This window comes from Oncorhynchus keta, chromosome 1, assembly GCF_023373465.1.
Source record: "Oncorhynchus keta strain PuntledgeMale-10-30-2019 chromosome 1, Oket_V2, whole genome shotgun sequence".
Lineage (NCBI taxonomy): Eukaryota > Metazoa > Chordata > Actinopteri > Salmoniformes > Salmonidae > Oncorhynchus > Oncorhynchus keta.
The window spans coordinates 26,142,602-26,169,421 of NC_068421.1; the positions used below are offsets into that span (position 1 = coordinate 26,142,602).

At 41.2% G+C, this 26,820-nt stretch overlaps 1 protein-coding gene across 2 annotated transcripts in view; it reads right to left on the bottom strand.

Moving 5' to 3' along the window:
* The window catches only part of LOC118358598 (CD166 antigen homolog A-like), a 62,309-nt gene extending 46,831 nt beyond the window's left edge, over window positions 1-15,478 (bottom strand). The window contains exons 1-2 of one of the 2 annotated variants that reach the window (XM_035736589.2): window positions 15,379-15,478; window positions 15,172-15,258 (exon numbers count right to left, since the gene is read on the bottom strand). In XM_035736589.2, the coding sequence (XP_035592482.1) occupies window positions 15,172-15,223 (52 nt within the window). In that variant the 5' untranslated portion in view covers window positions 15,224-15,258; window positions 15,379-15,478. Of the gene's footprint in view, window positions 1-15,171 lie in introns of both variants that reach the window. The other variant, XM_035736634.2, reaches the window with a different exon arrangement.
* Window positions 15,479-26,820: the final 11,342 nt, after the last annotated feature.

Below are 26,820 nucleotides of genomic sequence, written 5' to 3' on the forward strand. Positions count from 1 at the left end.
AACCTTTCAAATGTCCTCTTCTATGCACTCAAACCCGATGCAGGCTCCAGTAAAGCCTCTTAAAAAAACTAATAAATTATCTCTGTGGATGAGCAGGGAGGGTACAGGAACTGCTTTCAGAAACAGCAGCCTTCTGTTGGGTTACGGGATAAGTGCACTCTGAAATCACATCCATTATGTTGTGAATGATGTATTTGAAGGGGGCGGCCGGGGAGGGGACCCTAGGGGAGGGGTGGTTAAGGGACGTCTCTCCAGACAAGGGAGGGTCAGATCATGGGAGGTGTAGGGGATGGGTCCCAAAGATCCTCCCCTTTATTGATTAAGGGGACTTTAAGATTCATATGTTTTGCTGCAGGCCTTATAATAAGATACTGTTGCTATGTGTCTAAAAACTCTGCCACTATACGTTGCACAAGCTATCTATATTAGTCTGTGTGGTTAAGCCTGGCTGTTGTGAGAGTGTGCTTGCAGCCTAGGCCTGAGTCAGACCGAAACTAGATAAAGAGATGTAACCACTGTCTGGTTTTGATATTTTGATCTTGTGTGACAGAGGACAATTCTAATAAATTCAGAGAAACTACTGTACTAGGTTGCCTTATAAGGTAACCTCAGCTTATTGATGCATACATACATTGACGTAGGTGATCATACCACTAGGGAGTGATCACATGTATAAAATCAGCTGTGCCCTTAGGTGGGGTGGAGAACTTACTCAGAAACATGTGTGCTATGTTCCTGTTGTCAACTTCTGTCTGCAATTGTCTGAATGCTAATTTCACCAATGAGCCAATGATTGACAAGGAACAGGGAACAAACCCCAACAGAGGCTCACAGTACTGACCCCAAAGATCCACCAACATCTCCCATTAATGGCGTGCCATTAAAGCCACATCCGGACATTAACAAAGCACAGCCACACTGCTTCCCCTGTGGTCCATTAACTCCTAATCTAATTCACTGCATCCAGATTTGTAGCAATGATGTCATTCTGCTGCTTCTGCAGAAACGGAGATTACCTCAGCCTAGTAGTCTATGGGTTACGTACTGTATATTACGGAAGCACTTAATGTAACTTTGAACTAGTCAGACTACAGAGTGAAAGAACAGTGTGGGAGGGCTAATGGAGCTTCTTGATTACCAAGTCAGAACCACATTTTGGAGTCTGACTTTGAATGAACTTGATGACAAATCAGACATTCTTACCTCAGTGTTATTTCTTTCCAGCTTATTCACTAAACATCTGCTCAACAGCTGTGTCGACATGTGACCTTTGAAGAACATGTTTCTTCTAATTGCTGCTGAAATTGAATTGATTCCGCCATGTCTATGGAAAATACAAAACGGGGGAATTGGGAGCATCAACAGTGTGAATGTCTTTCTATTCTTTACAAAGACATTAGCCTCCTCACAGATATATCATTACATAGCACACTGGTCCATTCTGACAGGCTTGGTCTGACTGCGCTCTGACAAAAGTGTTATTGAGGTAACTTCAAAATGGTCTTGGCACTTGAAGACAACATTCTTGACATCAAAGTGTTCCTACTCTCAACACACCTCTTCAACAGGTATTGCATCAGACAGCACACGTTTGTTGTTTTTGTTGCATATGGCCAGCCATAAAATTCTTATCCTATCCTTCCCTGCCTGAGGCAAAGCTAGCACACAAGCAGCAGAGCATGAGCACAATTTCTAGGCCCAGTCCTCTCTCAGACTGGGTTCGTTTGACATTCAATTTACCATTCAGTTCAATTTCATTAGTAGCCCTGGGGGTTTCTAACAATGTCCCTGTAACAAACCACTTCACAAGCAGGCCTGGACACCCAAAACCCTTGTGGCTAGCCTATTATATCAACAATGACAAGGAAAGGCACTTTGGAGTAGTCAGATTAAAACAGAGAGGAACCAAAGCTATAGGCTGCTCTTAACCCATTGCCTTTCGTGTAAGAATGACTGTAGTTTAACCTGCATTCAAACATCTAGTATGTTTCAGTTACAGGCACGCGTCTCCGCCTAAAGCATCCCCTGCAGGGCTCATTACTACCCCCTTCCCCTCTGTCTCTCTCTCTCTCTCTCCCTTTTCTATAGCTTCGATCATGCTAGCAGCCCCACTCCTGCCCTGGATGTTTGGATGGGGGTGTGTGTGGAGGGAGTTAGGTGATACGACACCAAGGCTGATCACTTATATTTATGTGTAAACAAAACACCATCCAGCTATTGATCTGAAAGTGCTTCATTAGATGGTGTAGGAAGCAGGAGTTGACATTTCCCCGATGCAAAATGAATGATTAATGGGTGTATACACTCAACAGAACCTACAGTTTCATTGTTTGTTTGTACTTTGCACTATCAATAATGTATGTCTTATTATGTTGTAAAAAAGCTAATACAAATATGTCCATTTGTTCAACTGACTGCCGGCAATGGCTTTCATCTTGTGTAATTGCCATAGCGGTGCTTGATGCTTCCTCATGATCCCAGTAAGTAGTGCACTGTGTTGTGGAACATCTAATGACAGAACTGACCTTTCAACCCTTCACTGTGAAACAGACCAGGCCTGTCTTCCATTCCAATAAGGTCCACAGCCTGGTTGGTATTAAGAGGGCATTAGCTGTGAATTCGGAGAGTTTGTGTTCTGCTTGACATTCTAAACACTGGGGGTTTGAGGTCACTCAGATGGCAACACAGATAACATGAATGAACACATGGAATGCAGATAATACACACAGATGATTAAATACCTGCATGGGCATCCTGTCTGTGTATTTTAAAATGTTATGCCCACCAACCAACGTCACATGTTTTGGAGGACTGCTGTGACAGGTTGAAAATGTGTCCAAAGTCTAAGGCTATGTCAGAGACTCCAGCCACCCAAGTCATAGGCTGTTCTCTCTGCTACTGCACTGCAAGTAGTACCAGAGTGCCAAGTCTGGGACCAAAAAGCTCCTGAACAACTTCTACCCCAAAGCCATAAGACTGCTGAACAGTTCATCCAATGGCTACCTACACACACACATATTGACGACACACACACACACACACACACACACACACACACACACACACACACACACACACACACACACACACACACACACACACACACACACACACACACACACACACACACACACACACACACACACACACACACACACACTCAGACTCTTCACATACACTGCTGCTACATTGTTTATTATATATCCTGTTTATGGTATATCCTGATTGCCTGGTCACTCTGCATTGTTGGAAAAGGCCTCGTAAGTAAGCATTTCACTGTAAAGTCTACACCTGTTGTATTCAGTGCATGTGACCAATAATATTTGATTTGATTTATGAGGGGGATATCACGCTCCTAGTTACAGTTTCTATCAATTCCAAAAGGAAGATATCGTTTCTCAAGTGTCTTCCTTACATAAATAATATTGTTTACTCTGCTTTAGTAAATGTATAAAAAGGAAGGTCACACTTTATTTGTATAATGCAGATTTTGCATCTTTAGATGCTCTACAGATAATAGATAAAACAGTCATAATATCAACAAACTATCTGTTGATAAGCATCTGCTTGCTAATATTACGGTTAGGGTAAGGATTAGGGTTCAGTTTAGAGTTAGAATAAGGGTCAAGGTTAGGGTTAGAGCTAGGGTTAGTAGATAGTTAGTACAAATGTTACCGATATTCTGTGGACAGTCGGTAGAGCATCTACAGATGCACTATCTAAATAAAGTGGACCGGGAAGTAACATTCAATGTGCAGAACAAAACAGAGAAAGCTTTTGTGTGTGACTTGGCACACTCTTTGGCACCCCCCATTCTAGGGTTCTGGGCTAGGCTGCCAAAGGTTCTGCCTGTTGACCCTGAGGTCAATGTTGAGCCATGTATCTAGAATAGAGTGCAGTGATCTCCACTCCCTCAGAGAGATTAACACAGAGATTAAGGAGAAATGGAGAGAGGGAACGCTGTGCTGGTCCAATAACAGACTGAGCACACAGTCCAGTGACTAACATGGATGCCTCCAAGTCAGCATGAGTTGAAAACCCAATGCCCTGCTGAACTCAACTATTACTACAAGTATAACTACAACTATTACTACACTGTTATCACTGTCTCCACGCCTGGCCTCGCTGGCAAAGAGCGACATTTACAATTATACAACTTTTTTTTTAAAATTCAAATTTATTTTTCAAACTGGTTGAGCAGGATGCAGCCTGTAAAGCTCGGGAGGCAGTAGGTTTTAATACCTGTCGTTTTCTAACCACCACACTGCAGTGCTTGAGCGCTCTCCCAACATAATCATAATATGCAGATGTATTTTTCAATTTAAGTAGGCTTTCAGTCAATTAACGTGTGCAATGCAAAGCTGTTCCCCAACAGACAACTGTACAGAAAAGATAATGAATTTACTATCAACCTTCACAAGATGTGATTAAATCCTCAAGAAGCTGTATTCCACTAAGTATGTAATAAGCATTTCTGTGCAGGGATTTTGGCGAGATTACAGTTAGCATAAAATGGTAAGTGTACTACATACAGTAAATATGCAAATGTGGGCACGTGAAAAATGATAATATAAGTATGCTTTTGACCCATTATTATAAAACGTGGCATTGTCACAAAAATCCATGAGAGAAATTGCATACATTCAAATGTCATTCAAGCACTTTGAGAAAATTGCATACTTCAGCCACTCTTCCCCTCACAATTACAAGACAAAATTGCTTATTTAAGTTCACTGCCTACTGCTGACAAATGTTCCCTTTTTTTTTAAAGGCTTGAAAACACAGGGAGTATTATAAAACTAAAATTAATACATTTTACACACAGAGTGGGGTAGAGAACATGACTTGTTTAAAAAGGTTATGTTCTGGTAAGATTATTACGTTCTTCAGAAACAAAGGAGAGAAGTTGAACACTTGTATTTACTTTTCAAATCAATCAATTGTTAGAACTGTCACCTCACATTGAGTATTACCATTCACTTAGGTGTCCCTCGTTTATGAGCATTCATTCTCAGGTGTAACATATTTTCATTAGTTTTACTACAAATGACTCAATGGCCATTACATTTTCTCCTTCCATCATCACACGAGAGCAGCCATATATCAACATAAGTGCTTTAAACCATTTAGCCTGGCGCCTTTCACTAGTATCCCCTCCTGTCTGTCTGTACAGAACATATTCCAACATTGGTGCTTTTGAACAGGAGGTTTGCCGATTCCCCTGATAATGAGCTGATTTGCCTTCACTATCACCAGCAGCAGAAAGACACGATAACGTCACAGGAGCCTGTCGATAAGCAACATTTCAGCTGTATGACTCATATCATTCCAACAGAATGAATCCACGCAGCAAACATCTCCTGATTAAAGAGTCCGTTGGCTTGGAGAGCTCTTTGGCTGGATCCTCACACTTTGAATAGTCAAATGTAAAACCTGCCCTAGAACATTCCGTACGTACAGAACAACAGCCTCTCAACAGTCCACACGGACAAAAGAACAAGCAACAGCAACATTCTGTGTGGGGATCACAATATGAGACAACACTCTATGAAGCATGGACATCAATAACAAATGTATATGAGAACCCGGAAAAGTACTGTCTGGTGCCAAAGGGTGACAAAGCGATCCAATTACTGGCGAGGCCATCTGGAGACATTACTGTCTGGGTAAATGTGCATGTAATGGCAGACAGGGGTAGTGATGCTCTCCACTGTGATGCATTGCCTGTGTCAGATCTGTTTATAGGCAAACACACATTGGCAAGGTCTAGAGCATGGGACAGGTAATCCAGAGAATTCCTCAGAGAGAGAGGGGGAATGCCATACCCATTCATCCATACAACACATAAACTAATATGACTAGCCAATTGTTATGCATTTTCCATTGTGAGAATCTCTTATTGCATAACCTGGAGAATTTAAATGAAATCACTATCATTACATTAGGAAAAGAGAAATCCTCTCCTCGTTGTATCTACTGCAGGTGAGAATGTAAACACATTCCTAATGGGTTATGGCACCTCCATTACTCAAAATGAAACACCTGGAAGTTTATTTTACAACTGCTTCGCTCTCATATACTGGGGCTGGCACTTCGAATAATGCAGCATTTATTTGACACGGAACTATGCAGCTGAATTTGTTTGTGATTCCTTTAGAAAACACAATTCCTTCTCTCTAACATGAAAAGTGTTTCTAAAGCAAAAGACTCATCATTGTAGAACAGATTCTAGTGTTTCATTGCAAATTCCTGTGGTCCGTCTTAAGCTGTCTCACTGCTTAACACAGCGTTTCCCAAACTCGGTCCTGGGGACCCCAAAGAGTGCATTTTGTTTTTGCCCTAACACTACAAAGCTAATTCAAATTATCAAAGCTTTTCATATCAAATCAAATTGTATTTGTCACATTCACCAAATACAACAGGTGCTTACTTATAAACCAAGAATGTAGTTCAAGAAAAAGAGTTAAGAAAATATTTAATAAATAAACTAAATTAAATAATGTAATAAAAAGTAACACAATAAAATAACAATAACGAGGCTATTTACAGGGGTACCGGTACCAAGTCAATGTGCGGGGGTACGGGTTAGTCGAGGTAATTTGTACATGTAGGTAGGGGTGAGGTGACAATGCATAGATAAGCTTGATGATTAGTTTGATAATTAGGTGATTATTTGAACCAGCTATGTAGAGCTATGGCAAAAACCAAAACGTACACCCCTTGGGGTCCCAAGGACTGAGTTTGGGAAACCCTGGTTTAACAGCTCCGATGGGAGTAAAGTACTTTTCAGAATTCTCTGCAGGAACATGGGGCTACTTGACCTCTCAAGATGAGTCCCATTAGATAATTAGGTTCTCCATCTAAATGGTGCACAAGAGGCTTTTCACCTACCCACTAATGTCTGACAATGGAAGGGTTAGAATACAGCTACTGCATAGTAGCACCTAGCTAATGAAACACCTCACAGTTTTACATGGCATTCATTATCAACGGCATCCACACTGTGACACATTTACTAGAGCATCATTTTACTTCATTGAAAGTGAAGTGGTTCAACATCTAAGATAATAGAGCTGGTGTGAAGAATTCTGAGTACTTAGATTTAATTTAAAAAATACACTGTACTGTATATACCTTCTATATAAACAGTAAATTGCAGTGGTCGTTCAATGCAGTTTTATGAGGATCACGCCCTTAAGGACAAAATCAACCAGTGACTGACCAGCAATGTCACGTTCGCTGGAATAATTATCGGACCAAGCTGCAGCGCGATATGGTTTCCACATATTATTTATTAGAAACGCACAAAACAACAAAGAAAGAATGAAACAAACAACGAACCGTAACAAATAGGTGTAACATACACTAACTTACAACAATATCCCATAAAACACAGGTGGAAAAAATGCTACTTAAATATGATCCCCAATTAGAGACAACGATAGCCAGCTGCCTCTAATTGGGAATCATTCCAAACACCAACATAGAAAAACTAAACTAGAACCCCCACATAGAAAATAGTAACTAGAAAACCACCCAGTCACGCCCTGACCTACTCTACCATAGAAAATAAGGGCTCTCTATGGTCAGTAAGTGACAAGTAAATATGTCTAGTTCTCAACCTCACCAGACACCTTTTAACATAATTTTATCATATGGTAAAAATAATCATTCAGATTTATGTTTAGAATATATAAAAGATGAACTAAAATGTATTGTTACAAATGATCACAAAAGCCTTGGTTCTGGATTTTTCATGTACGCATCAGGTGAAGGAACTCCATACACCCAAGGCTAATACAAGGCTTTGAATTCCAGGCAGCGAGAGCTCCACAGCCAGATAAGTATCAGCATAAATACCACTCTCTTACAAAGTCCTTTACCACCTGGGATTTAGAGCCAGGAATCCAACGCATGAGAGGAAGCATGCATTTGAAACTGCCTGAGCAACATGTTTAGGACCTTGAAGAATACTTCAAAGCAACTAAGGAAGAGTACACCCTGCACTCTTGACATGTGAGTGGGCTGAAGAAAAAGGGTTGAATATGATATTCTGTATTTTTACGAGTTTATATACCCTGGCATGCAAAAATGACAGGCGTTTTAATCTCCAGAAAGCAGAGATATGCAGTGACTGAGTGTCTGTCCCTTGTTGAAAGTGAGGCGCACTCTGGGTTTGAATGAGAACTCCTGCAAGTTCATCTGAAGCAGCATGTAATCATAGATAGCTCCAGGCTCCGTAGTGTGCCGCCTTCTCAGAAGGATAGATGACGGACATCAACAGTGCACAAAGAACTATCTTTTATAAAGGCTAGAATGGGGGACTACTGAGGTCAAATGCAGACACAAAACACTTATGTTTGGATCCCTGGGGCAGGATACTTCATGGAGCTACACTAAATATGACATTGTGTTTTCATGGCTGAAAATTGCAAAATAAAGTTTGAATGAATAGAGACCAGTCACTATTGATGGACTGTTTCTGACCAAAAAGCGATTTAAAAGTGAATGGGAAAGTGACAATTGCATGACATTTTATTGCTCAATGCTTCTTATTTCTGCTTCATATTTTGGACAATGACATTGTCATCTCAATAGACCGCTCTGGATTGCAGAGAGATTCAAAAATAGGTGTGATACAATAGTACCACCGGCTTCAGCCCTGACTCCATGTAAATAGGTGGCAATATAATCACTTTATGGGTGTGTACATTTTGGCAGTTTCCCCACTGACCTTTAGTGGGTCTGGTTGAGTTCCTAGTGCTTGGGAGCTCACTTATTGAGAGCTAGTTCTGATTTTTCTGCTTTTTCTCTTTTCAGATTCCATCAGGCAATGTGAGGAAAAGAAGACAAGATACATTTTCTTCTATGAGTTCTGAGAACAAAGAGCTTGGGAACACCTCCCCTTCCTCTTCATGCACCCAGCTAATGGTATAGCTAATGAACTATTCTAATTAAATGACACCTAGTAAAAAGCTTTCCATGGAATATTTCAACTAAGATTGTTGTGTCATTCATTATGGGCCATGTCATTAGCTTTCATATGGACCAGACCTACTTTCCCCCAGTAGGCTTGGATTGCCTTGCGCATATGAGAGGTGGGAGAACAGGGGGAAGATACTCAATGCCCTCCCAGAGGGGTGTGTGCTGTTCCATCTTCATGACAAAGAGAGGAGACGGCAGGAGAAGTCAGCATCAATACTGTCGGAAGGAGTCCGCAGGAACCCAGAGAAACCAGGGGGGATAATGTGAATAACAAAACAGAGAAACAACCTCACTTTTTTTCCCAAAACAGGGGCCGAGCCATTTCCAGTGATCTGTAAGCTTTCCCCAAAACCAAAGATACCCTCATACATTTCCGTGTGTGCATTTCAGCATAAGGGACTAGGGAGAGAGAGTGCTGTTGCACAGTCATCTCGCTCCTGTTATTAAAGGCTTTCTCTAAAATGTAGTTACTCCCTCCATATAACAAATAAATATATTTTCTGTGTGTGAAAAGCAGGAGTGCTATGATGAAGAAAGATTGCTGAGAGATAATGGGGAGAAGAATATATATGCGGACTCGAAGGCTGGCATCTCCATTCAATGAAATACCAGGGTGTTCTGTGCCATTCTCCAACATTTTTACATTATAGCTTTCACGCAGGAATGTGTGACTGGAAACGTAATCTATATGTAAAACATGTCATATATCTTAAGCTGTCTAATAAAACCCAACCCAGGCCTTTATAACCTGTCTAACCAGTGACAATACAAGCAGAGTTGTGAGTTGTCTGGATAAGGGGAGGATTAAGGGGAAATCTCAATCATGACTGTTGAAACCGAACGTATCTCCCGCTCCTTTCTAAAACTGGGATGAGCTAATCATACTAGCTAGTGTAATTGAGACTCCCTTGGCTGTTTTACTGATACCCTCGCGTGTAAAACTGTCACAGGCAGACAAAATGTTTTTTTCATCAGTGAGTCATTGTTTGAGACTGATTACAATGGCCACACAAGCCCTTTCATTTTCCTTAAGCAAAGCTGTACATCTTATAGCTGTGTGTGTCCAGTCACTGTGAATACTATTTTTTACATTGCGGAAATACACTGTTTTCTGTGTTGGCTTAAATGTTCTCATTGCTGCCTGACTATAGCTCTGTAGTGCTGAAACATTTTCTCACTACAGATAATGTCGGAGAATCCTGAGCTCTTAACAGAAAGTGGCGATACTTTTCTCTAAACTAAGTGAATACTGAGAATTGAACATTTCAGGGGAGAAATCAGAGATTGAACCAGAGTGAATGAATCTAGTATGCTAGATGTGTGTATATCACAGCCCATTCTCACTCATGTACACTCCTAGAAAAAAAGGTGCTATCTACAACCTAAAAGGGTTCTTCGGCTGTCCCCATAAGAGATCTCTTTGAAGAAACCTTTTTGGTTCGAGGAAGAATAATTTTAGGTTCAATATAGAACCCTCTCCACAGAACCAAAAACGGTTCTCCTATGAGGACAGCCGAAGAACCCTTTTGGAACCCCTTTTCCTAAAGTGTAGGGATGCGTTTTCATTCATAGAGCTGTATGCTCTCCCTCTCACCTGTGATATTAGCTGTATCGGGAAAGCTCCACTTCAAATAGATAGGTAAATATTGGCCAGTTCACCAGCAGTTATCGTAATGATATGTAGACATAAAGACACTGAATTTTGGTCCTACTAACGACTGAGAACACACAGAGAGCAGGGCCATTGCAACCACTACAGGTCCCTCAGTATGATCCTGGACCCTCCACCTAGTCAACTGTCTCTGTACACATTGTCCTCCCAATTAAATAAAAACTACCTGCGGGCCAAATTCGGCCCACGGGCGGCCAGTTGGGGAACCCTGACCTATTGGCTAGCTCACCCTCATCCACAGCATTTGGGTAAAAGGATAGGTTCCATCTTTCACTCACCCCTTTTCTCGAGAGGCCTCAAAGTGGATTAAAACTAAATTAGTCTCTGTGACTCTAATCTGGATTAAATTATAAAGAGTCAGAGCCACAATAGTGCAGTAGGTTTACTAGAATGAATATGTCCTCCCACTCCCAGATTGCTCAAAATATGATGCCCCTTATCGAAATATACAAGTTATTTTCTTTTTTCACCAGTTCTTTTCAAGCACTTCAATGATATAGTGGAAAGACTGAGAAAAGCAAGAGATACCCTCAAAGAATGAGACCATTTAACATTGCTCATTGCAATTTCCTATGACATACATAAACTGTTCAAACACAACACTGACTGTCCCACAGTGGCTTTGAAGGAAATGAAGAGCTGTCAGTGCGAGTTGAACATTTGCAAAGCTGGACAAAAGTGGTATGTTTATTGGGTATGATGTGTGATTAAGGCCATTTTCAGTAATTCATATCTAAATGAGGGGTAGGAAATTAATTCAGAAAAGGAGAGAAAGACACTCATAGGAATAAATATATAGTCCTGTATACCAAACTGTTGATGCTGTCATGCAATGCACAAATAACTCATTAAAAATATCCATATTTGCAGTATTATGATGTAGGATGGTGACATTTTCTGTAAAGATACTACAGGAATGATTTACAGATTGAAGACCCGTAAATGCAAGTGTAAAGCACACAAAATGATGATGTCATCCTGAGTGACGCCCGCTCTCAGAGCTAAGTGTGGCATTTTCAGCATGGCAGTGGTACTTTATTTATATTCTAACATGTCACCTCCCTGTAACACTGTCATGGAACTTGTCATCAGCATTTACATTTTTATTATTTAACCTTTATTTAACTGTAGGACATCAAGTTAATAATGATATTACAATTGCATTATCGGATATCACTGTCTTGCCCCACCCACATACACTCTCCTTTGAAAATAGGATCTGGATCATAAACAGCTACGATTAAGGATGAAGAGTTTCATGTTATTGTGCTTTCCGTCCATGAAACTACATTTTGCATGAAGGGCTACATTGTATAAGGAGTCAACGGGAGATAGAACAACCACAAACATCTAGACAAACCCGCCTCTAAACAAGACGTGACGTGCACAGTCACACAAATTGACATGCGCAAAATCCCAAGTGCAAACTGAGAATGCAAATCGCTCCAGTCTTTCTCTACACCAATCAACTGAACATGTATCTATCATGTCAGGACAAAAACTGGTTACGGAGAGTGAGAAAGTGGATGAATATATTTCAATGAGGTTTCACTCAGACAATGAAACCTTGTGGTCCCCACGCGAACAGGGGCCAGATTAGCCCATTAGCAAATGAAGAGCCCTACTTGCTTGACGAGTAATACCAGGTGTGACTGAGTGTTGTCTATTCCAGGGGGGGTAGGGTGGGGATGGGGGAGGGGTGGCAGGAAAGCAGGGAACAAAAAAACAAATGCACCTATGCAGACTATTTGTTCTAAAAGTCTTTCAGGGCCCTGTTTTTCCAGCACTATCTGGTCTAGGCTGAGGGTCACAGCTCTCAGTGTTTGAGCCGGAGGAACTGCATTTAACCACCTCCGCTTCCCTCTAAAACAATGGAATCCGAATCACCTTTATTCACCAAGTACGTTTACACATACTCAGAATGTGACTTGGTGATATGGTGCTGCTAGTCATAGACAACCTTTAGAGCCAGAATACCGACAGTGGAGTTTAAACAAAGTTGACATATGGTACATTATATACAACTAGATAGATTGAGGATAAACATATAAGAGAATGTGCAGTCAGTAAACAAATATATGATGGGTATACAGTTGATATACAGTGGATGTACAGTATCAGTATGAATATATCTAAATGCAGAGAGATGAACAGAGTGCAATGCAGTATAGTGCAGTTATTTTGTGTACAGTTCAGAGATGGCTTGATCCCGTGTGCAGCATAGAGTGCATAGTCCTTTAGTCTCTATGGGCCCAATGGCTGGTTGGTGAGGGCCACAGCCAGGGGAAAGAAACTGTTCAGGTTGCGGGAGGTTTTGGTCATGATTGGCCTGAACAGCTTGCCAGAGGAGAATTTTTGGAATAAAAGATCAGCAGTGTATCTAATTACTGACTGATGGTGTCTATTCTGAAAACTACCTTCACAAACTGAGCACTTAGTTTAAAACCTCCAATTCTACATTTACAAGGTGGCATGAGTGATAGATGAAATATGTGGTGTTTAGACTAAGGAATTTTGTGATTTGATGAAGATGAATAACTAGATGGTTGCCTAGTGCTTCTTAAAATGACACTGCATATGAAGTTGTAATGAGTAACCAGCACATTGAAAAGTCATCATCAATCCTCCATAGAACAAGCAAACAGACACATGGTTTCACCATTTATGGAGGACTGACGGCAAAACTGCCAGCATCATGTTAACTCATCAAATGTTGATGTGGGGGGCTATAAACCTAAATTACAGCCCCACCCTAAAGGCCTTCCAATTCCACTATTTTAAAACCAGCGGCGATTGGCAACAGAACGACAACACACAGTCCAACGAGAAAAACGGTTAACACGCGACATGCTATTATTATAGGGGAGGCTCTTTTTTCCAACCAGTTCAAGTAAAAACGCCTGAGAGCGGGTGGCAGTGACAAGTGAGGCACACTGTAATTTACAATGACAGGCATGTCAAGTGACAGTGTCAGACAGAGGAGAACCTAAGTCAGATCACCCACCTCCCTTCCCAACCTGGTCGCAGAGCATTTCGCATTATTCTGCATGTAATTCCGAGACGCGCCATTTAGTATGATATGTTATGTTTGGTATGGTTAAATAAATAATATAAATAAATAATATGCCATTTAGCAGACGCTTTTATCCAAAGCGACTTACAGTGCTTTGTGTGTGCATACATTCTACGTATGGGTGGTCCCGGGGATCGAACCCACTACCCTGGCGTTACAAGCGCCATGCTCTACCAACTGAGCTACAGAAGGACCACAGATGGTTGCTTGAGACAGAAACAACGGGCAGTTGGTTGGTCGGGCATATAACGCAAACGTCTTGCAACCCAAAGGTTGTGTGTTCGAATTTTTTTTGCTAATTAGCAACTTTTCAACTACTTACTACTTTTAAGCTACTTTGCAACAGCGTAGCATGTTAATTAACCCTTCCCCTAACCTTAACCCTTTTAGCTAATTATTCCCCTAAACCTAACCCCTCCGCGCATGTGACAAATAACATTTGATTTGATTTTGATTTAACCTATCTCCTAATCTTAAACCTAACCCCTCGCGTAGCTAGCGCCACCTAGCTGGAATTCGTAACAAATCATGCATTTTGCAAATTCGTAACATATTGAAAGTTTGAAAATTCGTAACATATTATACTAATTGTATTTCGTAACATATCATATGAAATGGGTGATGGACATCCATAAATTAATACATACCACACGAAACATAACATATCATACTAAATGGAGTGTCTCTGATTTACATTTCATACTAAATGGCATGTCTCTGATTTACGTAAAAAATAATATGAAATGCTCTGAGAACAGGTTTTTCCCTCTCCCAAAGGACTATATTCAGAGCTCCACTGCAGATTGGTTAAATGTTGCGTCTGAACGCTTAAACACGTGGCGCATACTTGTTGGATTGAAAAAAAAGCTTTCTTTAACGACATTTACAGAATGTAAAAAACTCAACTGTAATCTGCAAGGCGTTCCTGCCTCGTGGGAAAACACTGGTAAGTGTGCGCGTTTGAGTGCGTAATGTATATGTTTCGGAATGAACGATTACCACACAAATTATTGTGAAAAGTCGATTTACTGTTGTAATTATTGAAATAAAATGAGAGGACAGCGCTCCCAAATTGAGAGCGCATGACTATCACCTGGCGAAACCTGCTCAACACTCCCACGAAGTGTGGCCAGTGGTTGTACACACTTAATGCGCTATACAATTTGTAGTTACGCAGTAGTTATGCTATGAGCAATAATGGTAGAGCGGCAAAATAACGTTCTAACCATGACTATAATTGGCTATAACTCTGTATTCACAAACCGCAGGGTAAATCAAGATTGCTAATCGAATGACATGTATTTTCACTTCAGATGTATCGTCTACAAACTCATCATCACCATGCAATTCCCATTATGTGTTTATTAAAAATGTTGACAAAATGTATCAGTGTTCTTTTAAACAATGTAAGATATGATGCATGATAGGCTACATACAGTACCTTGGTAGACAAGCGCGACGAGGAGGGCACACAGACAGCCGGAAAAATGCATCCTGGCGAATGCCAGATATCCTTGCCCTGCTGTTCCTAAAGTTAGATAATATGTTTGTTATTATCGATCAGTTAACTTCTTTCCGTAAACTTCAGGGTTAAATATTCACTAACTGTGTGCAGTTACTGCTGTATAACATGTGCTCTCTCACTTGCCTTGGCAAACAAATGTGGGAGCGCATCGAGTGAGCGACGACGGGAAGCTCTGTAGGGTAGGATTTTACAGCAACTCCGCCCAGGATCTACCACAATCTTGTGGATCCCACTCCGCACTGCATTACCCGCACACACACACACACACACACACACACACACACACACACACACACACACACACACACACACACACACACACACACACACACACACACACACACACACACACACACACACACACAGACTAGCGGTTAGAGTGTTGGGCCAGTAACGAAAAAGTTGCTAGTTAGGATCTCTGAGCCAACAATTTGAAAAATCTGTTGATGTGCCCTTGAGCAAGGCACTTAACCCAAATTGCTTCAGGTTCGCTGTTGATAATGGCAGACCCTGTCCGTGACCCCACACTCAGAGGTTCTCAGGGAGACTGGGATATGCAAAGAACACATTTTGAAATAAGACAAATATATGTATACACAGTGACCAGATGTCATTTCAACATCGAGTTTTGATTTACGTTTGGTTGAGTTGTCAACTAATGTGAATTCAATGTGAAATCACCATGTCATTGGATTTAGGTTAAAAAACAAGAATTTCCCTTATCAATAAGTTTTCCACGTTGATCAACATCATCACATTGAACGTTGATTCAACCAGTTTTTGCCCAGTGGGAAGGCTCAAGGTGGCTCTTCATAGTTTAAATTCATAACTGCAGCGCACTGTTATTTTACATTGCCTCTTTGCATTGTAAGAGATTGAATAAAATAACAGTGGAATTTGCAACCTTTGGATTGCTAGACTATCGTGGATTACACCCAAGTATAGTATGTTTCGTATGGCTCTGAGGCCAGGCTGGATGTGAAAAGGGTGGGGTGTGGGCTAGCACTAAAGCCTCCACTGCAGCCAGTTTCTATTGTGACTCCTCATAGCTAAGGTGCTGTTTTATGTGCCACCCAAGTTTCTAATGCTAATGACTGAAATAAAATGCATGATGAGGGTGGCAGGTAGTCTAGAAGTTAAGAGCGTTGGGCCAGTAACCGAAAGGTTGCTGGTTGAAATCCCGGAGCCCGCTATGTGAAAAATCTGCCAATGTCTGCTCTATGTCGCTCTGGATAAGAGTGTCTGCTAAATTACTAAAATGTCAAATGCATGATGTCTAGATTACATTGCTCCTCCCATACTGAATCCTGATTTCAGTTGCTGATGGCAGAGAGAGACAGTAGGTGTTCAAACTACCGCCTCACTAACGTCCTGATTAGAGGCTCAACATTCTGCAACGTCAGGTGTTAAACTTGAATCCTGTGTTGATTGAAATGAGGACAGCGGTATCTTAAAAGGTTGGAGAATATGTGAGCTGTCAGTACTTATGTTTGGGTAGGTAGTACTATACAGTCAATACTCCCACTAGACTCAGACTGTGCTGCTGCTGACTTTACTTGTTTTCAAATCAAGTTGTATTTGTCACATGTGCCGAATACAACAGGTGTAGACTTTACTGTGAAACGCTTACTTACAAGCCCTTAATTAACCAACAATGCAGTTCAAGAAATAGAGTTAAGAAAATATTTGCTAAATAAACTAAAGAAAAAAGGAAAAGAGTAATTCATACAAATTACATAACAATAACGAGGCTATATACAGGAGGTGCGGGGTTAGTCAAGGTAATTTGTACAAGGCTGAGGTGTGCTGCTGCTGCAGTTAACTGAGATGGCCGTGGGTTTTAGATGGTTTCTGTGACTCAGAGTTTATTTCTGTGTCTGTTGAGCTTCATATCTTACCTTGAAGCCTCTGCCAGTGACTCCACCAAAGCACCAATTTCAGGAGGTGGTGCTCTGATCCGACGAGCAGAGCATCATTTCTAATGCTGCTAGACATTCAGAGGTGGGACTGAGAATCAGAAGTGAGTGAGATTATGGAGTTTGCGTTTGACAAAACCAGACACTGTGAACTTAGCTCTCACTGTGCTATTAACTGTGTCGTCAAGCTTGGGTAAAAAGCCGATTTGTGGGGGTGAAAATGTATCTAACCGGGGAAGGATTTAAAGTACAATGGTTTTGTAAGGATGTACTGCGTGCACTGGTTGTGAAAAACTAAATGCAATTTGATTAGGAGTGAACCACAAAGCAATATTCTGTGAGAGTGATATGCTTGGCTGCACAGGAAGAAAAAGATTTAAAAAAAAAAAAATCCACACGGGTGAGAATGATTAGGTCAGAATGGTAACAAAGCCTTAGACTTCGGCATTCAATTACCAAACAAAAACAGGTTGGTATAATTGGCACTTGAGCTAGGATCTAAGGAGACCCATAAACTAGCTAGGGTAGACAAGGCTAAAGCAAATAACTCCAAGACTGAACATCTGAAAGAAGTGATGGCCAACATATATAGTTGAGATAGTTGAATTTACACCATCAATTGTCACAAAGTGCTCATACAGATACTCCACCTGAAACCACAAAGAGCAAGCAATGCAGATGTAGAAGCACAGTGGCTAGGGGAAAAAAATGTTTAGGAGGGAAAGAATGATAATGAATACCCAGTAATGTAGTAGTACTATTTAGTATGCACTGGAAAGTATTTGCTATCCACAGAGCTAAATAACAAGGTTTCACAGAGAATAATGAATTACAGCATATCATGTCATATCTGAGCCACTGTACCGATGCTCACATCTTTTATTTGATGAAAGAGAATGTTCTCGCCTTGACATCTTTTGAAACATCTTGTGACATTGCCCTTGCTATCAGGGTGAATAAAAATAACCTTGCATTTCTATGGATTCGTAGAATAAAACTAGTTATATCTTGGGGCAGTCAACATACCGACACAGTGAATCTTTCATGGGTTGAAATCATTACATTGCTGGTGAGTTTTTATGACTTATTTTGAGGGTCTTAAGTGACTGTAACATAATGATATATTGATTACCTAAGTGCATTTTATCATCTCATGCTCTGAATAGGCTATATAAAGCATTGAGCAGGACAGCAGTGTGACATTTTAATGAAACATGGTTCATTAATTACACCATCATAGCCTTGATACTAATCCTGCTTCTGTCTCTGTGTTCCGTTGTGGAGAAGCAGCATGTATGATATGACACAGTGCATGCTGTCCCCTGACTGGGCCTTGGGGACATGATATTGCAAGTCCCATGAAGCAGGAGGCCTAGGTCACATCTCCTCCAGGGGCCAGTGGTGGAGTGATTAGTCTCCCAGTGAATAGGCTCTGTGACAAGGCCGTGGAACAGAGCGGATGGAGAACACAGTGACCCTGACATTCTCTCTGTGCTGTGTCCATGGGAGATGAGGATCCACTTAATGGCCGGCCCTGTGTCAGCCAGCCGCAGAGCCTCCAATCGATGATTGCTTCACTAGTTAATCTGATTGAGTGTGCGAGCGCCCAGTGGTCGATGGCAGGTTAGCTCTGCCTCTGCAAAGAGTCAGTGTCGGATTCGATGTTATTGTTCTTTGTAGAGTTCAATTTTTTTTGATCCCCTTCAAGTCCTCCATCATTATATTAAGGTAATCAATAAAAAATGGGTTATTGATGCTATCTATTAAAGCAACAAGGCAGGTTGCATCTTTATTGTAGTTAGGCCCATCATATTGTTTCTCTTGAGCTAATTACTCACAGTCTCTATTACTCAGTCTGTGGCATTCACTGTGTAGTCTGCCATGCATGCTGCTGTGTTGTGCTGTTTGTTTGGTACCTGTTATATCCCAAAGTGTTACTCGCTGGTAGCTGGAGAGGTGAAGAATTTATTCATAAAGACATCGGCCTGTCTGCTAGGATTCAAGCAGCTGTCAGGCATCACTAATGTTTACGCTCACCCAAACCTGCAATTATTTGTTGGTTTGTCAGCTAATGATGCCTCTGGAATCAACCGTACTTATATTTTCATCGCCTGCAGGCTTACAATCAGAAAGCAAACCCAGAAAATAAACAAATGAGAACTTTTGAAAATGGTGTGTTTAATGAGGTGAGATTTATAGACATAGCCGCGGGAAAGTAGGGGTTCTGAGGGTGCTGCAGCACCCACTGAAAAATCAGAATAAAACATGTTTTTTTCTTTACAAAAGTAGAGCACTGGGCCATTACTAGTCCTGTATTAGCGGACCATCATAGCCATCTGTAGCACTGGCAAAAAAAAAAAATCTGGTCCCCCCCTCTAGAGAAAATATTGACAGCAAAACATCTTCGCGGCTATGTTAATAGATACCTAATTACTCTTTTCTCCCAATGTGCAACATGTGCACAATGGTCTGAAGCGTTTCATTAATCCAAATGTTTGTATAACATTACAAGCTAATGCAATGAATGCAGACAATGATACAGGTTAATTATGGATTGTGTTTAAATGTTGTTGTTGTTGTTGTTTTTTTACAGGAAAACTGGAAAATCATTCAATGTTGAACTTCGCTCTCTTTAATGTGAGGCCAGATCAAATCCCACATTAATTTAGGAGTCTAGTCCAATTCATAGTTATTGCACTGGAACACTACAGTATCTTGATTATTGGATTTTGATACGTAATTATAAACATTGTGTCTATCATGGGGATGGTTTGGGCTTGCTCACAGACCTGCAATAACCTATGCATCTGCCAAGCTGCCAAAGAGTATGGATCTCCAACTTTGCAATGTTTTCTTGCCTCGAACAAGTCTGGGACTGTGGACCCTTTTGCTGATTCATTTTACTCAGTCTCCAAAGACAGCGGACTCTCCAAAAATGTAGTGAAAGATGTTTACAACCAATAATAGTTTATTACTTTAATAGTACTTTACTTACTACACTTTAGGTATCAATATATTAATTACTTCATCATCAGTTTTATATGCTTATTATTCACTGTAGTGTGGCTTTATAACAATTGAAAGCATTGGAAAACCTTAGCCTGCTAATCCTCTGACCCAGCTGTGTTTGACTTTAGAGGTAAAGATGTTGTAATAGTCCTCTTTCTGTTCACCAGCATTTGCTACAGATCCAAATTCAAACAAAACAGAAATCTTTGTGAGAAAGAAAGCAGGTTGATATTCTATTAGCCATTTAATCTTTAAAGCAAAAGCTGGAGATATATAGCAGAAAAAGCTAGATAAAACCTGATAGATTTGAGTGAAAAGGGCATGTGAAGAATATCAAAGAGATGACACAGAAATCCAACATTAAAGACACTATTTTTCCACCACAAACGAAGCAGCTGGATCTACGGATAAGATTTTTGGGCTAGGGGTTGAAAGAGCTGTCATTACATCAAAAAGTATTTTCTCTGGAGTAGTTTTTGAACCACTTTGTTTTGGCCTGTACTTTCCCATATTTCCAGGCTTTAAATAAATTATATTAATCCCTTTCAAATTCCAAAGTACTGGATTCTGAAGAAAGGGAATCGATACATGCAATGTTAGGTAAGGGTAGCTAGCCTATTATCTTTTGCCTCAAAGCAAGAAATTACAGTTTTTTTATTGCTTTGGTGCAATTTTCACAAGTATGTGGTAACATTTTCACCACTCATAGTACAAAACTCAAAACGGATAATCAAAAAGGCAGATGTTTCAAAACTCTAAGCACATTTTCAATTGACTAAGCAAAACACACAAAATCATACAGTCACTTCTTCACCATACGTAATCAGTGTTTCATCTAGAAATATACAGTTGAAGTTGGAAGTTTACATACACTTAGTTTGGAGTCATTAAAACTCGTTTTTCAACCACTCCACAAATTTCTTGTTAACAAACTATAGTTTTGGCAAGTCCGTTAGCACATCTACTTTGTGCATGACACAAGTCATTTTTCCAACAATTGTTTACAGACAGATTATTTCACTTATAATTCACTGTACCACAATTCCAGTGGGTCAGAAGTTTACATACACTAAGTTGACTGTGCCTTTAAACAGCTTGGAAAATTCCAGAAAAGGATGTCATGGCTTTAGAAGCTTCTGATAGGCTAATTGACATAATTTGAGTCAATTGGAGGTGTACCTGTGGATGTATTTCAAGGCCTACCTTCAAACTCAGTGCCTGACATCATGGGAAAATATAAAGAAATCAGCCAAGACCTACAAAAAATTATAGACCTCCACAAGTCTGGTTCATCTTTGGGAGCAATTTTCAATTCCCTGAAGGTACTTGAAGGTAAATGAAGGTAAATTGAATACGTTGTAGTAACATCGTTGTGTGGTAGACGGGATACTCTGTCTGTTCCTTCCTACCCTCGTTTGCAGCGGCTTTTGCTAACTCAACGGCTAGGAGGTATCACTTCTGTAGTGAATAAGAGTTCAAAGTTCATACCATTCGCAACCAAAGCTCACTCTGATTTTGGCTTCATTCTGTAGTTATTATCTGAACCATTCTTTATATGGGAAGGGAGAGGAGGGCGTGTTTGAAAAGTTTTATAGCCCATGTCCCTTCACAGGGGCGGGCCACTGATTGAGTAGAGCCCTATCTTATGAAATCCCAAATCTCACATTTTAGAAGCTAAAATCACATTTCATCCCATCACGAATAATTTCATATTCAAACATTTAAATTGAATGACAATTCCATGTGAATCCGATAACTCTGACGTGTAGACTTTACACCGTAGAGTTTGTTATCTTATCATTGATGAGAATATCCCAGATGGCACCCGAACTGACATCATATTCATTTAAGTACCACCGCATATGTTCAATTGGTCAGATTACCAGAATATAGTTAATTTCTCCCCACCTTCTGATGTCCCCAGAATCTCTATGTTAACCAAGGGTTTTGCAAATGTAACATCAGTAGGGTAGAGAGTGGAAAAAGGGGGAAAAGAGGTATTTATGACTGTCATAAACCTACCCCCAGGCCAACGTCATGACATTGCTAAGGACAACAAAGTCAAGGTATTGGACCTCATCCTATTGAACATTTGTGGGCAGAACTGAAAAAGCGTGTGAGCTAGGAGGCCTACAAACCCGACTCAATTACACCAGCTCTGCCAGGAGGAATGGGCCAAAATTCACCCAACTTATTGTGGGAAGCTTGTGGAAGGCTACCCAAATTGTTTGATCCAATTTAAAGGCAATGCTACCAAATACTAATACCATTCTCTCTACTACTATTCTGACATGTCATATTCTTAAAATAAAGTGGTGATCCTAACTGACCTAAGACAATGTCACGATCTTCAAAATGAGCGGACAAAGGCGCAGCGTGCATTGAGTTCCACATCTTTTTAATACAAAGTGAAACTGGAAACAAAAATACAAAACTTACAAAGAACGTGATGTAGTAGTGCCCAAACACACTAACAAACAATATCCCACAAACACAGGTGGGAAAAATGGCTACCTAAATTTGATCCCCAATTAGAGGCAACAATTACCAGCTGGATCTGATTGGGAACCATACCAGGCCAACATAGCTATAAACACACTAGATCACCCACCCTAGTCACACCTCGACCTTACCAAAATAGAGAATAAAAAGGCTGGGAACCATACAAAACACCAACATAGAAATGTTGAACTAGAACACCCCCTAGTCATGCCCTGACCTACTACACCATAGAGAACCACGGGCTCTCTACGGTCAGGGCGTGACAGCACCCCCCCCAAAGGTGCGGACTCTGGTCGCAAAACCTGAAACCAAATGGGGAGGGTAGGGGGGGTGACTAGTGTCGGTGGCGGCTCCGGTGCAGGTCGTAGCCCCTGTCCAGACCACAGATCCGGCAATGGCACCGGGCTGAACGCCGTGCTTGGACTGGGCATCGGCGCAAAGGAGGACATTGGCCCTAGAGCTGGACGGGACGCCTGCGCAGAATAAGGCTCCGGCCATGGAGCGGGACTGGATGCCGTGCCTGGACTGGGCACTGGCGCAGAGGAAGACTCCTGCCCTGGAGCGGGACTGGACACCGTGCCTGGACTGGGAATCGGCGCAGAGGAGGGCTCCTGCCCTGGAGCGGGACTGGACGCCATGCCTGGACTGGGCACCGGCGCAGAAGAAGGCTCCGGCCATGGAGCGGGACTGGACGCCGTGCCTGGACTGGACACCGACGCAGAGGAAGGCTCCTGCCCTGGAGCGGGACTGGATACAGTGCCTGGACTGGGCACCGGCGTAGAGGAAGACTCCGGCCTTGGAGCTGGCACCGGACGTACCAGGCTGGGGTGATGCACTGGAGGCCTGGTGCGTGGAGCTGGCACAGGTGGCACCGGACTGGTGACACGCACTTCAGGGAGAGTGCGGGGAGCTGGCACAGGACGTGCCGGATTAGGGAGACGCACTGGAGGCCTGGTGCGTGGAGCCGGCACAGGTGTCATCGGACTGGTGACAAGCACTTCAGGGAGAGTACAGGGAGTTGACACAGGACGTACCGGATTGGGAAGGCGCACTGGAGGCCTGATGCGTGGAGCCGGCACAGGTTGCACCGGACTGGTGACACACACTTCAGGAAGGGTGCGGAGAGCTGGCCCAGGATTCACCAGACTGATGACCCTCTCCAGCCTGCCTGCCTGCGCTGCAGCCTACTCCTTGCTAACTCCTCTGTCCGGTATCCTTCCTCACATTGTTCCATCGACACCCAAAGGGGCTCTGGCACTCTCCTCGGCTCGAGCGGCCACCCCTCGTGCCCCACCCCCCAAAAAATCTTGGGGTTTCTGTGGCCGTGGACCCCGGCGTCGTCGCTGTCCTTCCATGCTCCTTGGCGACTCCCGCCAAGGAAGGGTCTCGTGTCCTCCCATGATTTCCTGCTTGGTCCTTGCGTGGTGGGATATTCTGTCACGATCTTCAAAATGAGCGGACCAAGGCGCAGCGTGCATTGAGTTCCACATATTTTCAATACATCTTTTCAATGAAACTGGGAACATAACAACAAAACTTACAAAGAACGTGAAGTAGTAGTGCCCAAACACACTAACACAAACAATATCCCACAAACACAGGTGGGGAAAAATGGCTACCTAAATATGATCCCCAATTAGAGGCAACGATTACCAGCTGCCTCTAATTGGGAACCATACAAACACCAACATAGACATTTTGAACTAGAACACCCCCTAGTCATGCCCTGACCTACTACACCATAGAGAACCAAGGGCTCTCTATGATCAGGGCGTGACAGAAAGGGAATTTTTACTAGGATTAAATGTCAGGAATTGTGAAACTGAGTTTAAATGTATTTGGCTAATGCAATGCTCACTTAACTTTTGATATGATTCTCTTATCAATGGTTAAAATACATTACTATTACTACATTACTATGAATTAATCCAACTGTTCTTAATTGTTCATCAATTAACTGTTTGGTAAACCTATAGATTTTAAACTGGCTTGTCTACTACAGATTTTGAGAACTAATAATAATAATAATGATGAAATAATAATAATTAATAATAATGAACTAATAATACAAATTTATGTTTGTAAAGTATAAACATATAAAGTTGATATATACTGCAATGTACTATTATAATGATGACTATTCTGATTTTACTTCAAAGTAAGTTTTAGAAAATCTGAAATGGTCAAAATCAGAGATGTACTGTATGTAACAGCCTTATTCTAAAATGGATTAAATGAAAAATGTTCCTCATCAATCTACACACAATAACCCATAATGACAAAGTGAAAACAGGTTTGACATTTTTTTAAATTAAAATTATAAACAGAAATACCTTGTTTATATCCAGTACCTGTCAAAAGTTTGGACACATCTACTCATTCCAGGGTTTTTCTTTATTTGTACTATTTTCTACATTGTAGAATAATAGTGAAGACATCAACACTATGAAATAACACATATGGAATCATGTAGTAACCAAAAATGTCTTAAAAGACTCAAAATACATTTTATATTTGAGATTCTTCAAAGTAGCCACCCTTTCCCTTGACAGCTTTGCACACTCTTGGCATTCTCTCAACCAGCTTCATGAGGTAGTCACCTGGAATGTATTTCAAGTAACAGGTGTGCCTTCTTAAAAGTGAATTTGTGGAATTTCTTTCCTTCTTAATTAATGCATTTGAGCCAATCAGTTGTGTTGTGACAAGGTATAGTAAGGGTGGTATACAGAAGACAGCCCTATTTGGTCAATGACCAAGTCCATATTATATCAAGAGCAGCTCAAATAAGAGAAATGACAGTCCATCATTAATTCAAGATATGAAGGTCAGTCATTCCAGAAAACTTCAAGAATTTTGAAAGTTTCTTCAAGTGCAGTCGCAAAAACCTTCAAGCACTATGATGAAACTGGCTATCTTGAGGACCCCCACAGGAATGGAAGACCCAGAGTTGCCTCTGCTGCAGAGAATAAGTTCATTAGAGTTAACTGTGCCCAAATAAATGCTTCACGGAGTTCAAGTAACAGACACATCTCAACATCAACTGTTCAGAGGAGACTGTGTGAATCAGAAACTCATGGTCGAATTTCTGCAAAGAAACCACTACCAACCACTATTGGACACCAATAAGAAGAAGATACTTGCTTTGGCCAAGAAACACGAGCAATGAACATTAGACCGGTGGAAATCTGTCCTTTGCTCTGATGAGTCCAAATTTGAGATTTTGGGTTCCAACCACGATGTCTTTGTGAGACGCAGAGTAGGTGAACGGAGGATCTTCGCATGTGTGGTTCCCACCGTGAAGCATGGAGGAGGAGGTGTGATGTTGTAGGGTTGCTTTGCTGGTGACACTGTTAGAGATGTATTTAGAATTCAAAGCATACTTAACCAGTATGGCTACTACAGCATTCTGCAGCGATATGCCCTCCCATCTGGTCTGTGCTTAGTGGGACTATCATTTGTTTTTCAACTGGCCAATGACCCAACACATCTCCAGGCTGTGTATGGGCTATTTGACCAAGAAGGAGAGTGATGGAGTGCTGCATCAGATGACCTAGCCTCCACAATCACCCAACCTCAGCCCAATTTGAGATGGTTTGTGATGAGTTGGACCGCAGAGTGAAGGAAAAGCAGCCAACAAGTGCTCAGCTTGTAGGCCGTCATTGTAAATAAGAATTTGTTCTTAACTGACTTGCCTGGTTAAATATAGAGGCGAAGGGTGGCAACCTTGAAGAATATAAAATATAGAAAACACTTTTTTTGGTTACTACATGATTCCATATGTGTTATTTCATAGTTTTGACGTCTTCACTATTATTCTACAATGTAGAAAATAGTAAAAATGACGAAAAACCCTTGAATGAGTAAGTGTGTCCAAAATTTTGACTGGTACTGTACATGTACAAATTACCTTGCACATTGACTCAGTACCGCTACCCCCTGTAAATAGCTTTGTTATTGTTGTTTTATTGTGTTACTTAAAAAAACAGTTTTTACTTTACTTTATTTAGTAAATATTGTCTTAACTCTATTTTCTTAAAAATGCATTGTTGGTTAAGTTCTTGTAAGTAAGCATTTCACCTGTTGTATTCGGCACGAGACAAATAAAATGTGATTTGATTTGATTGTTCAAATAACTAAA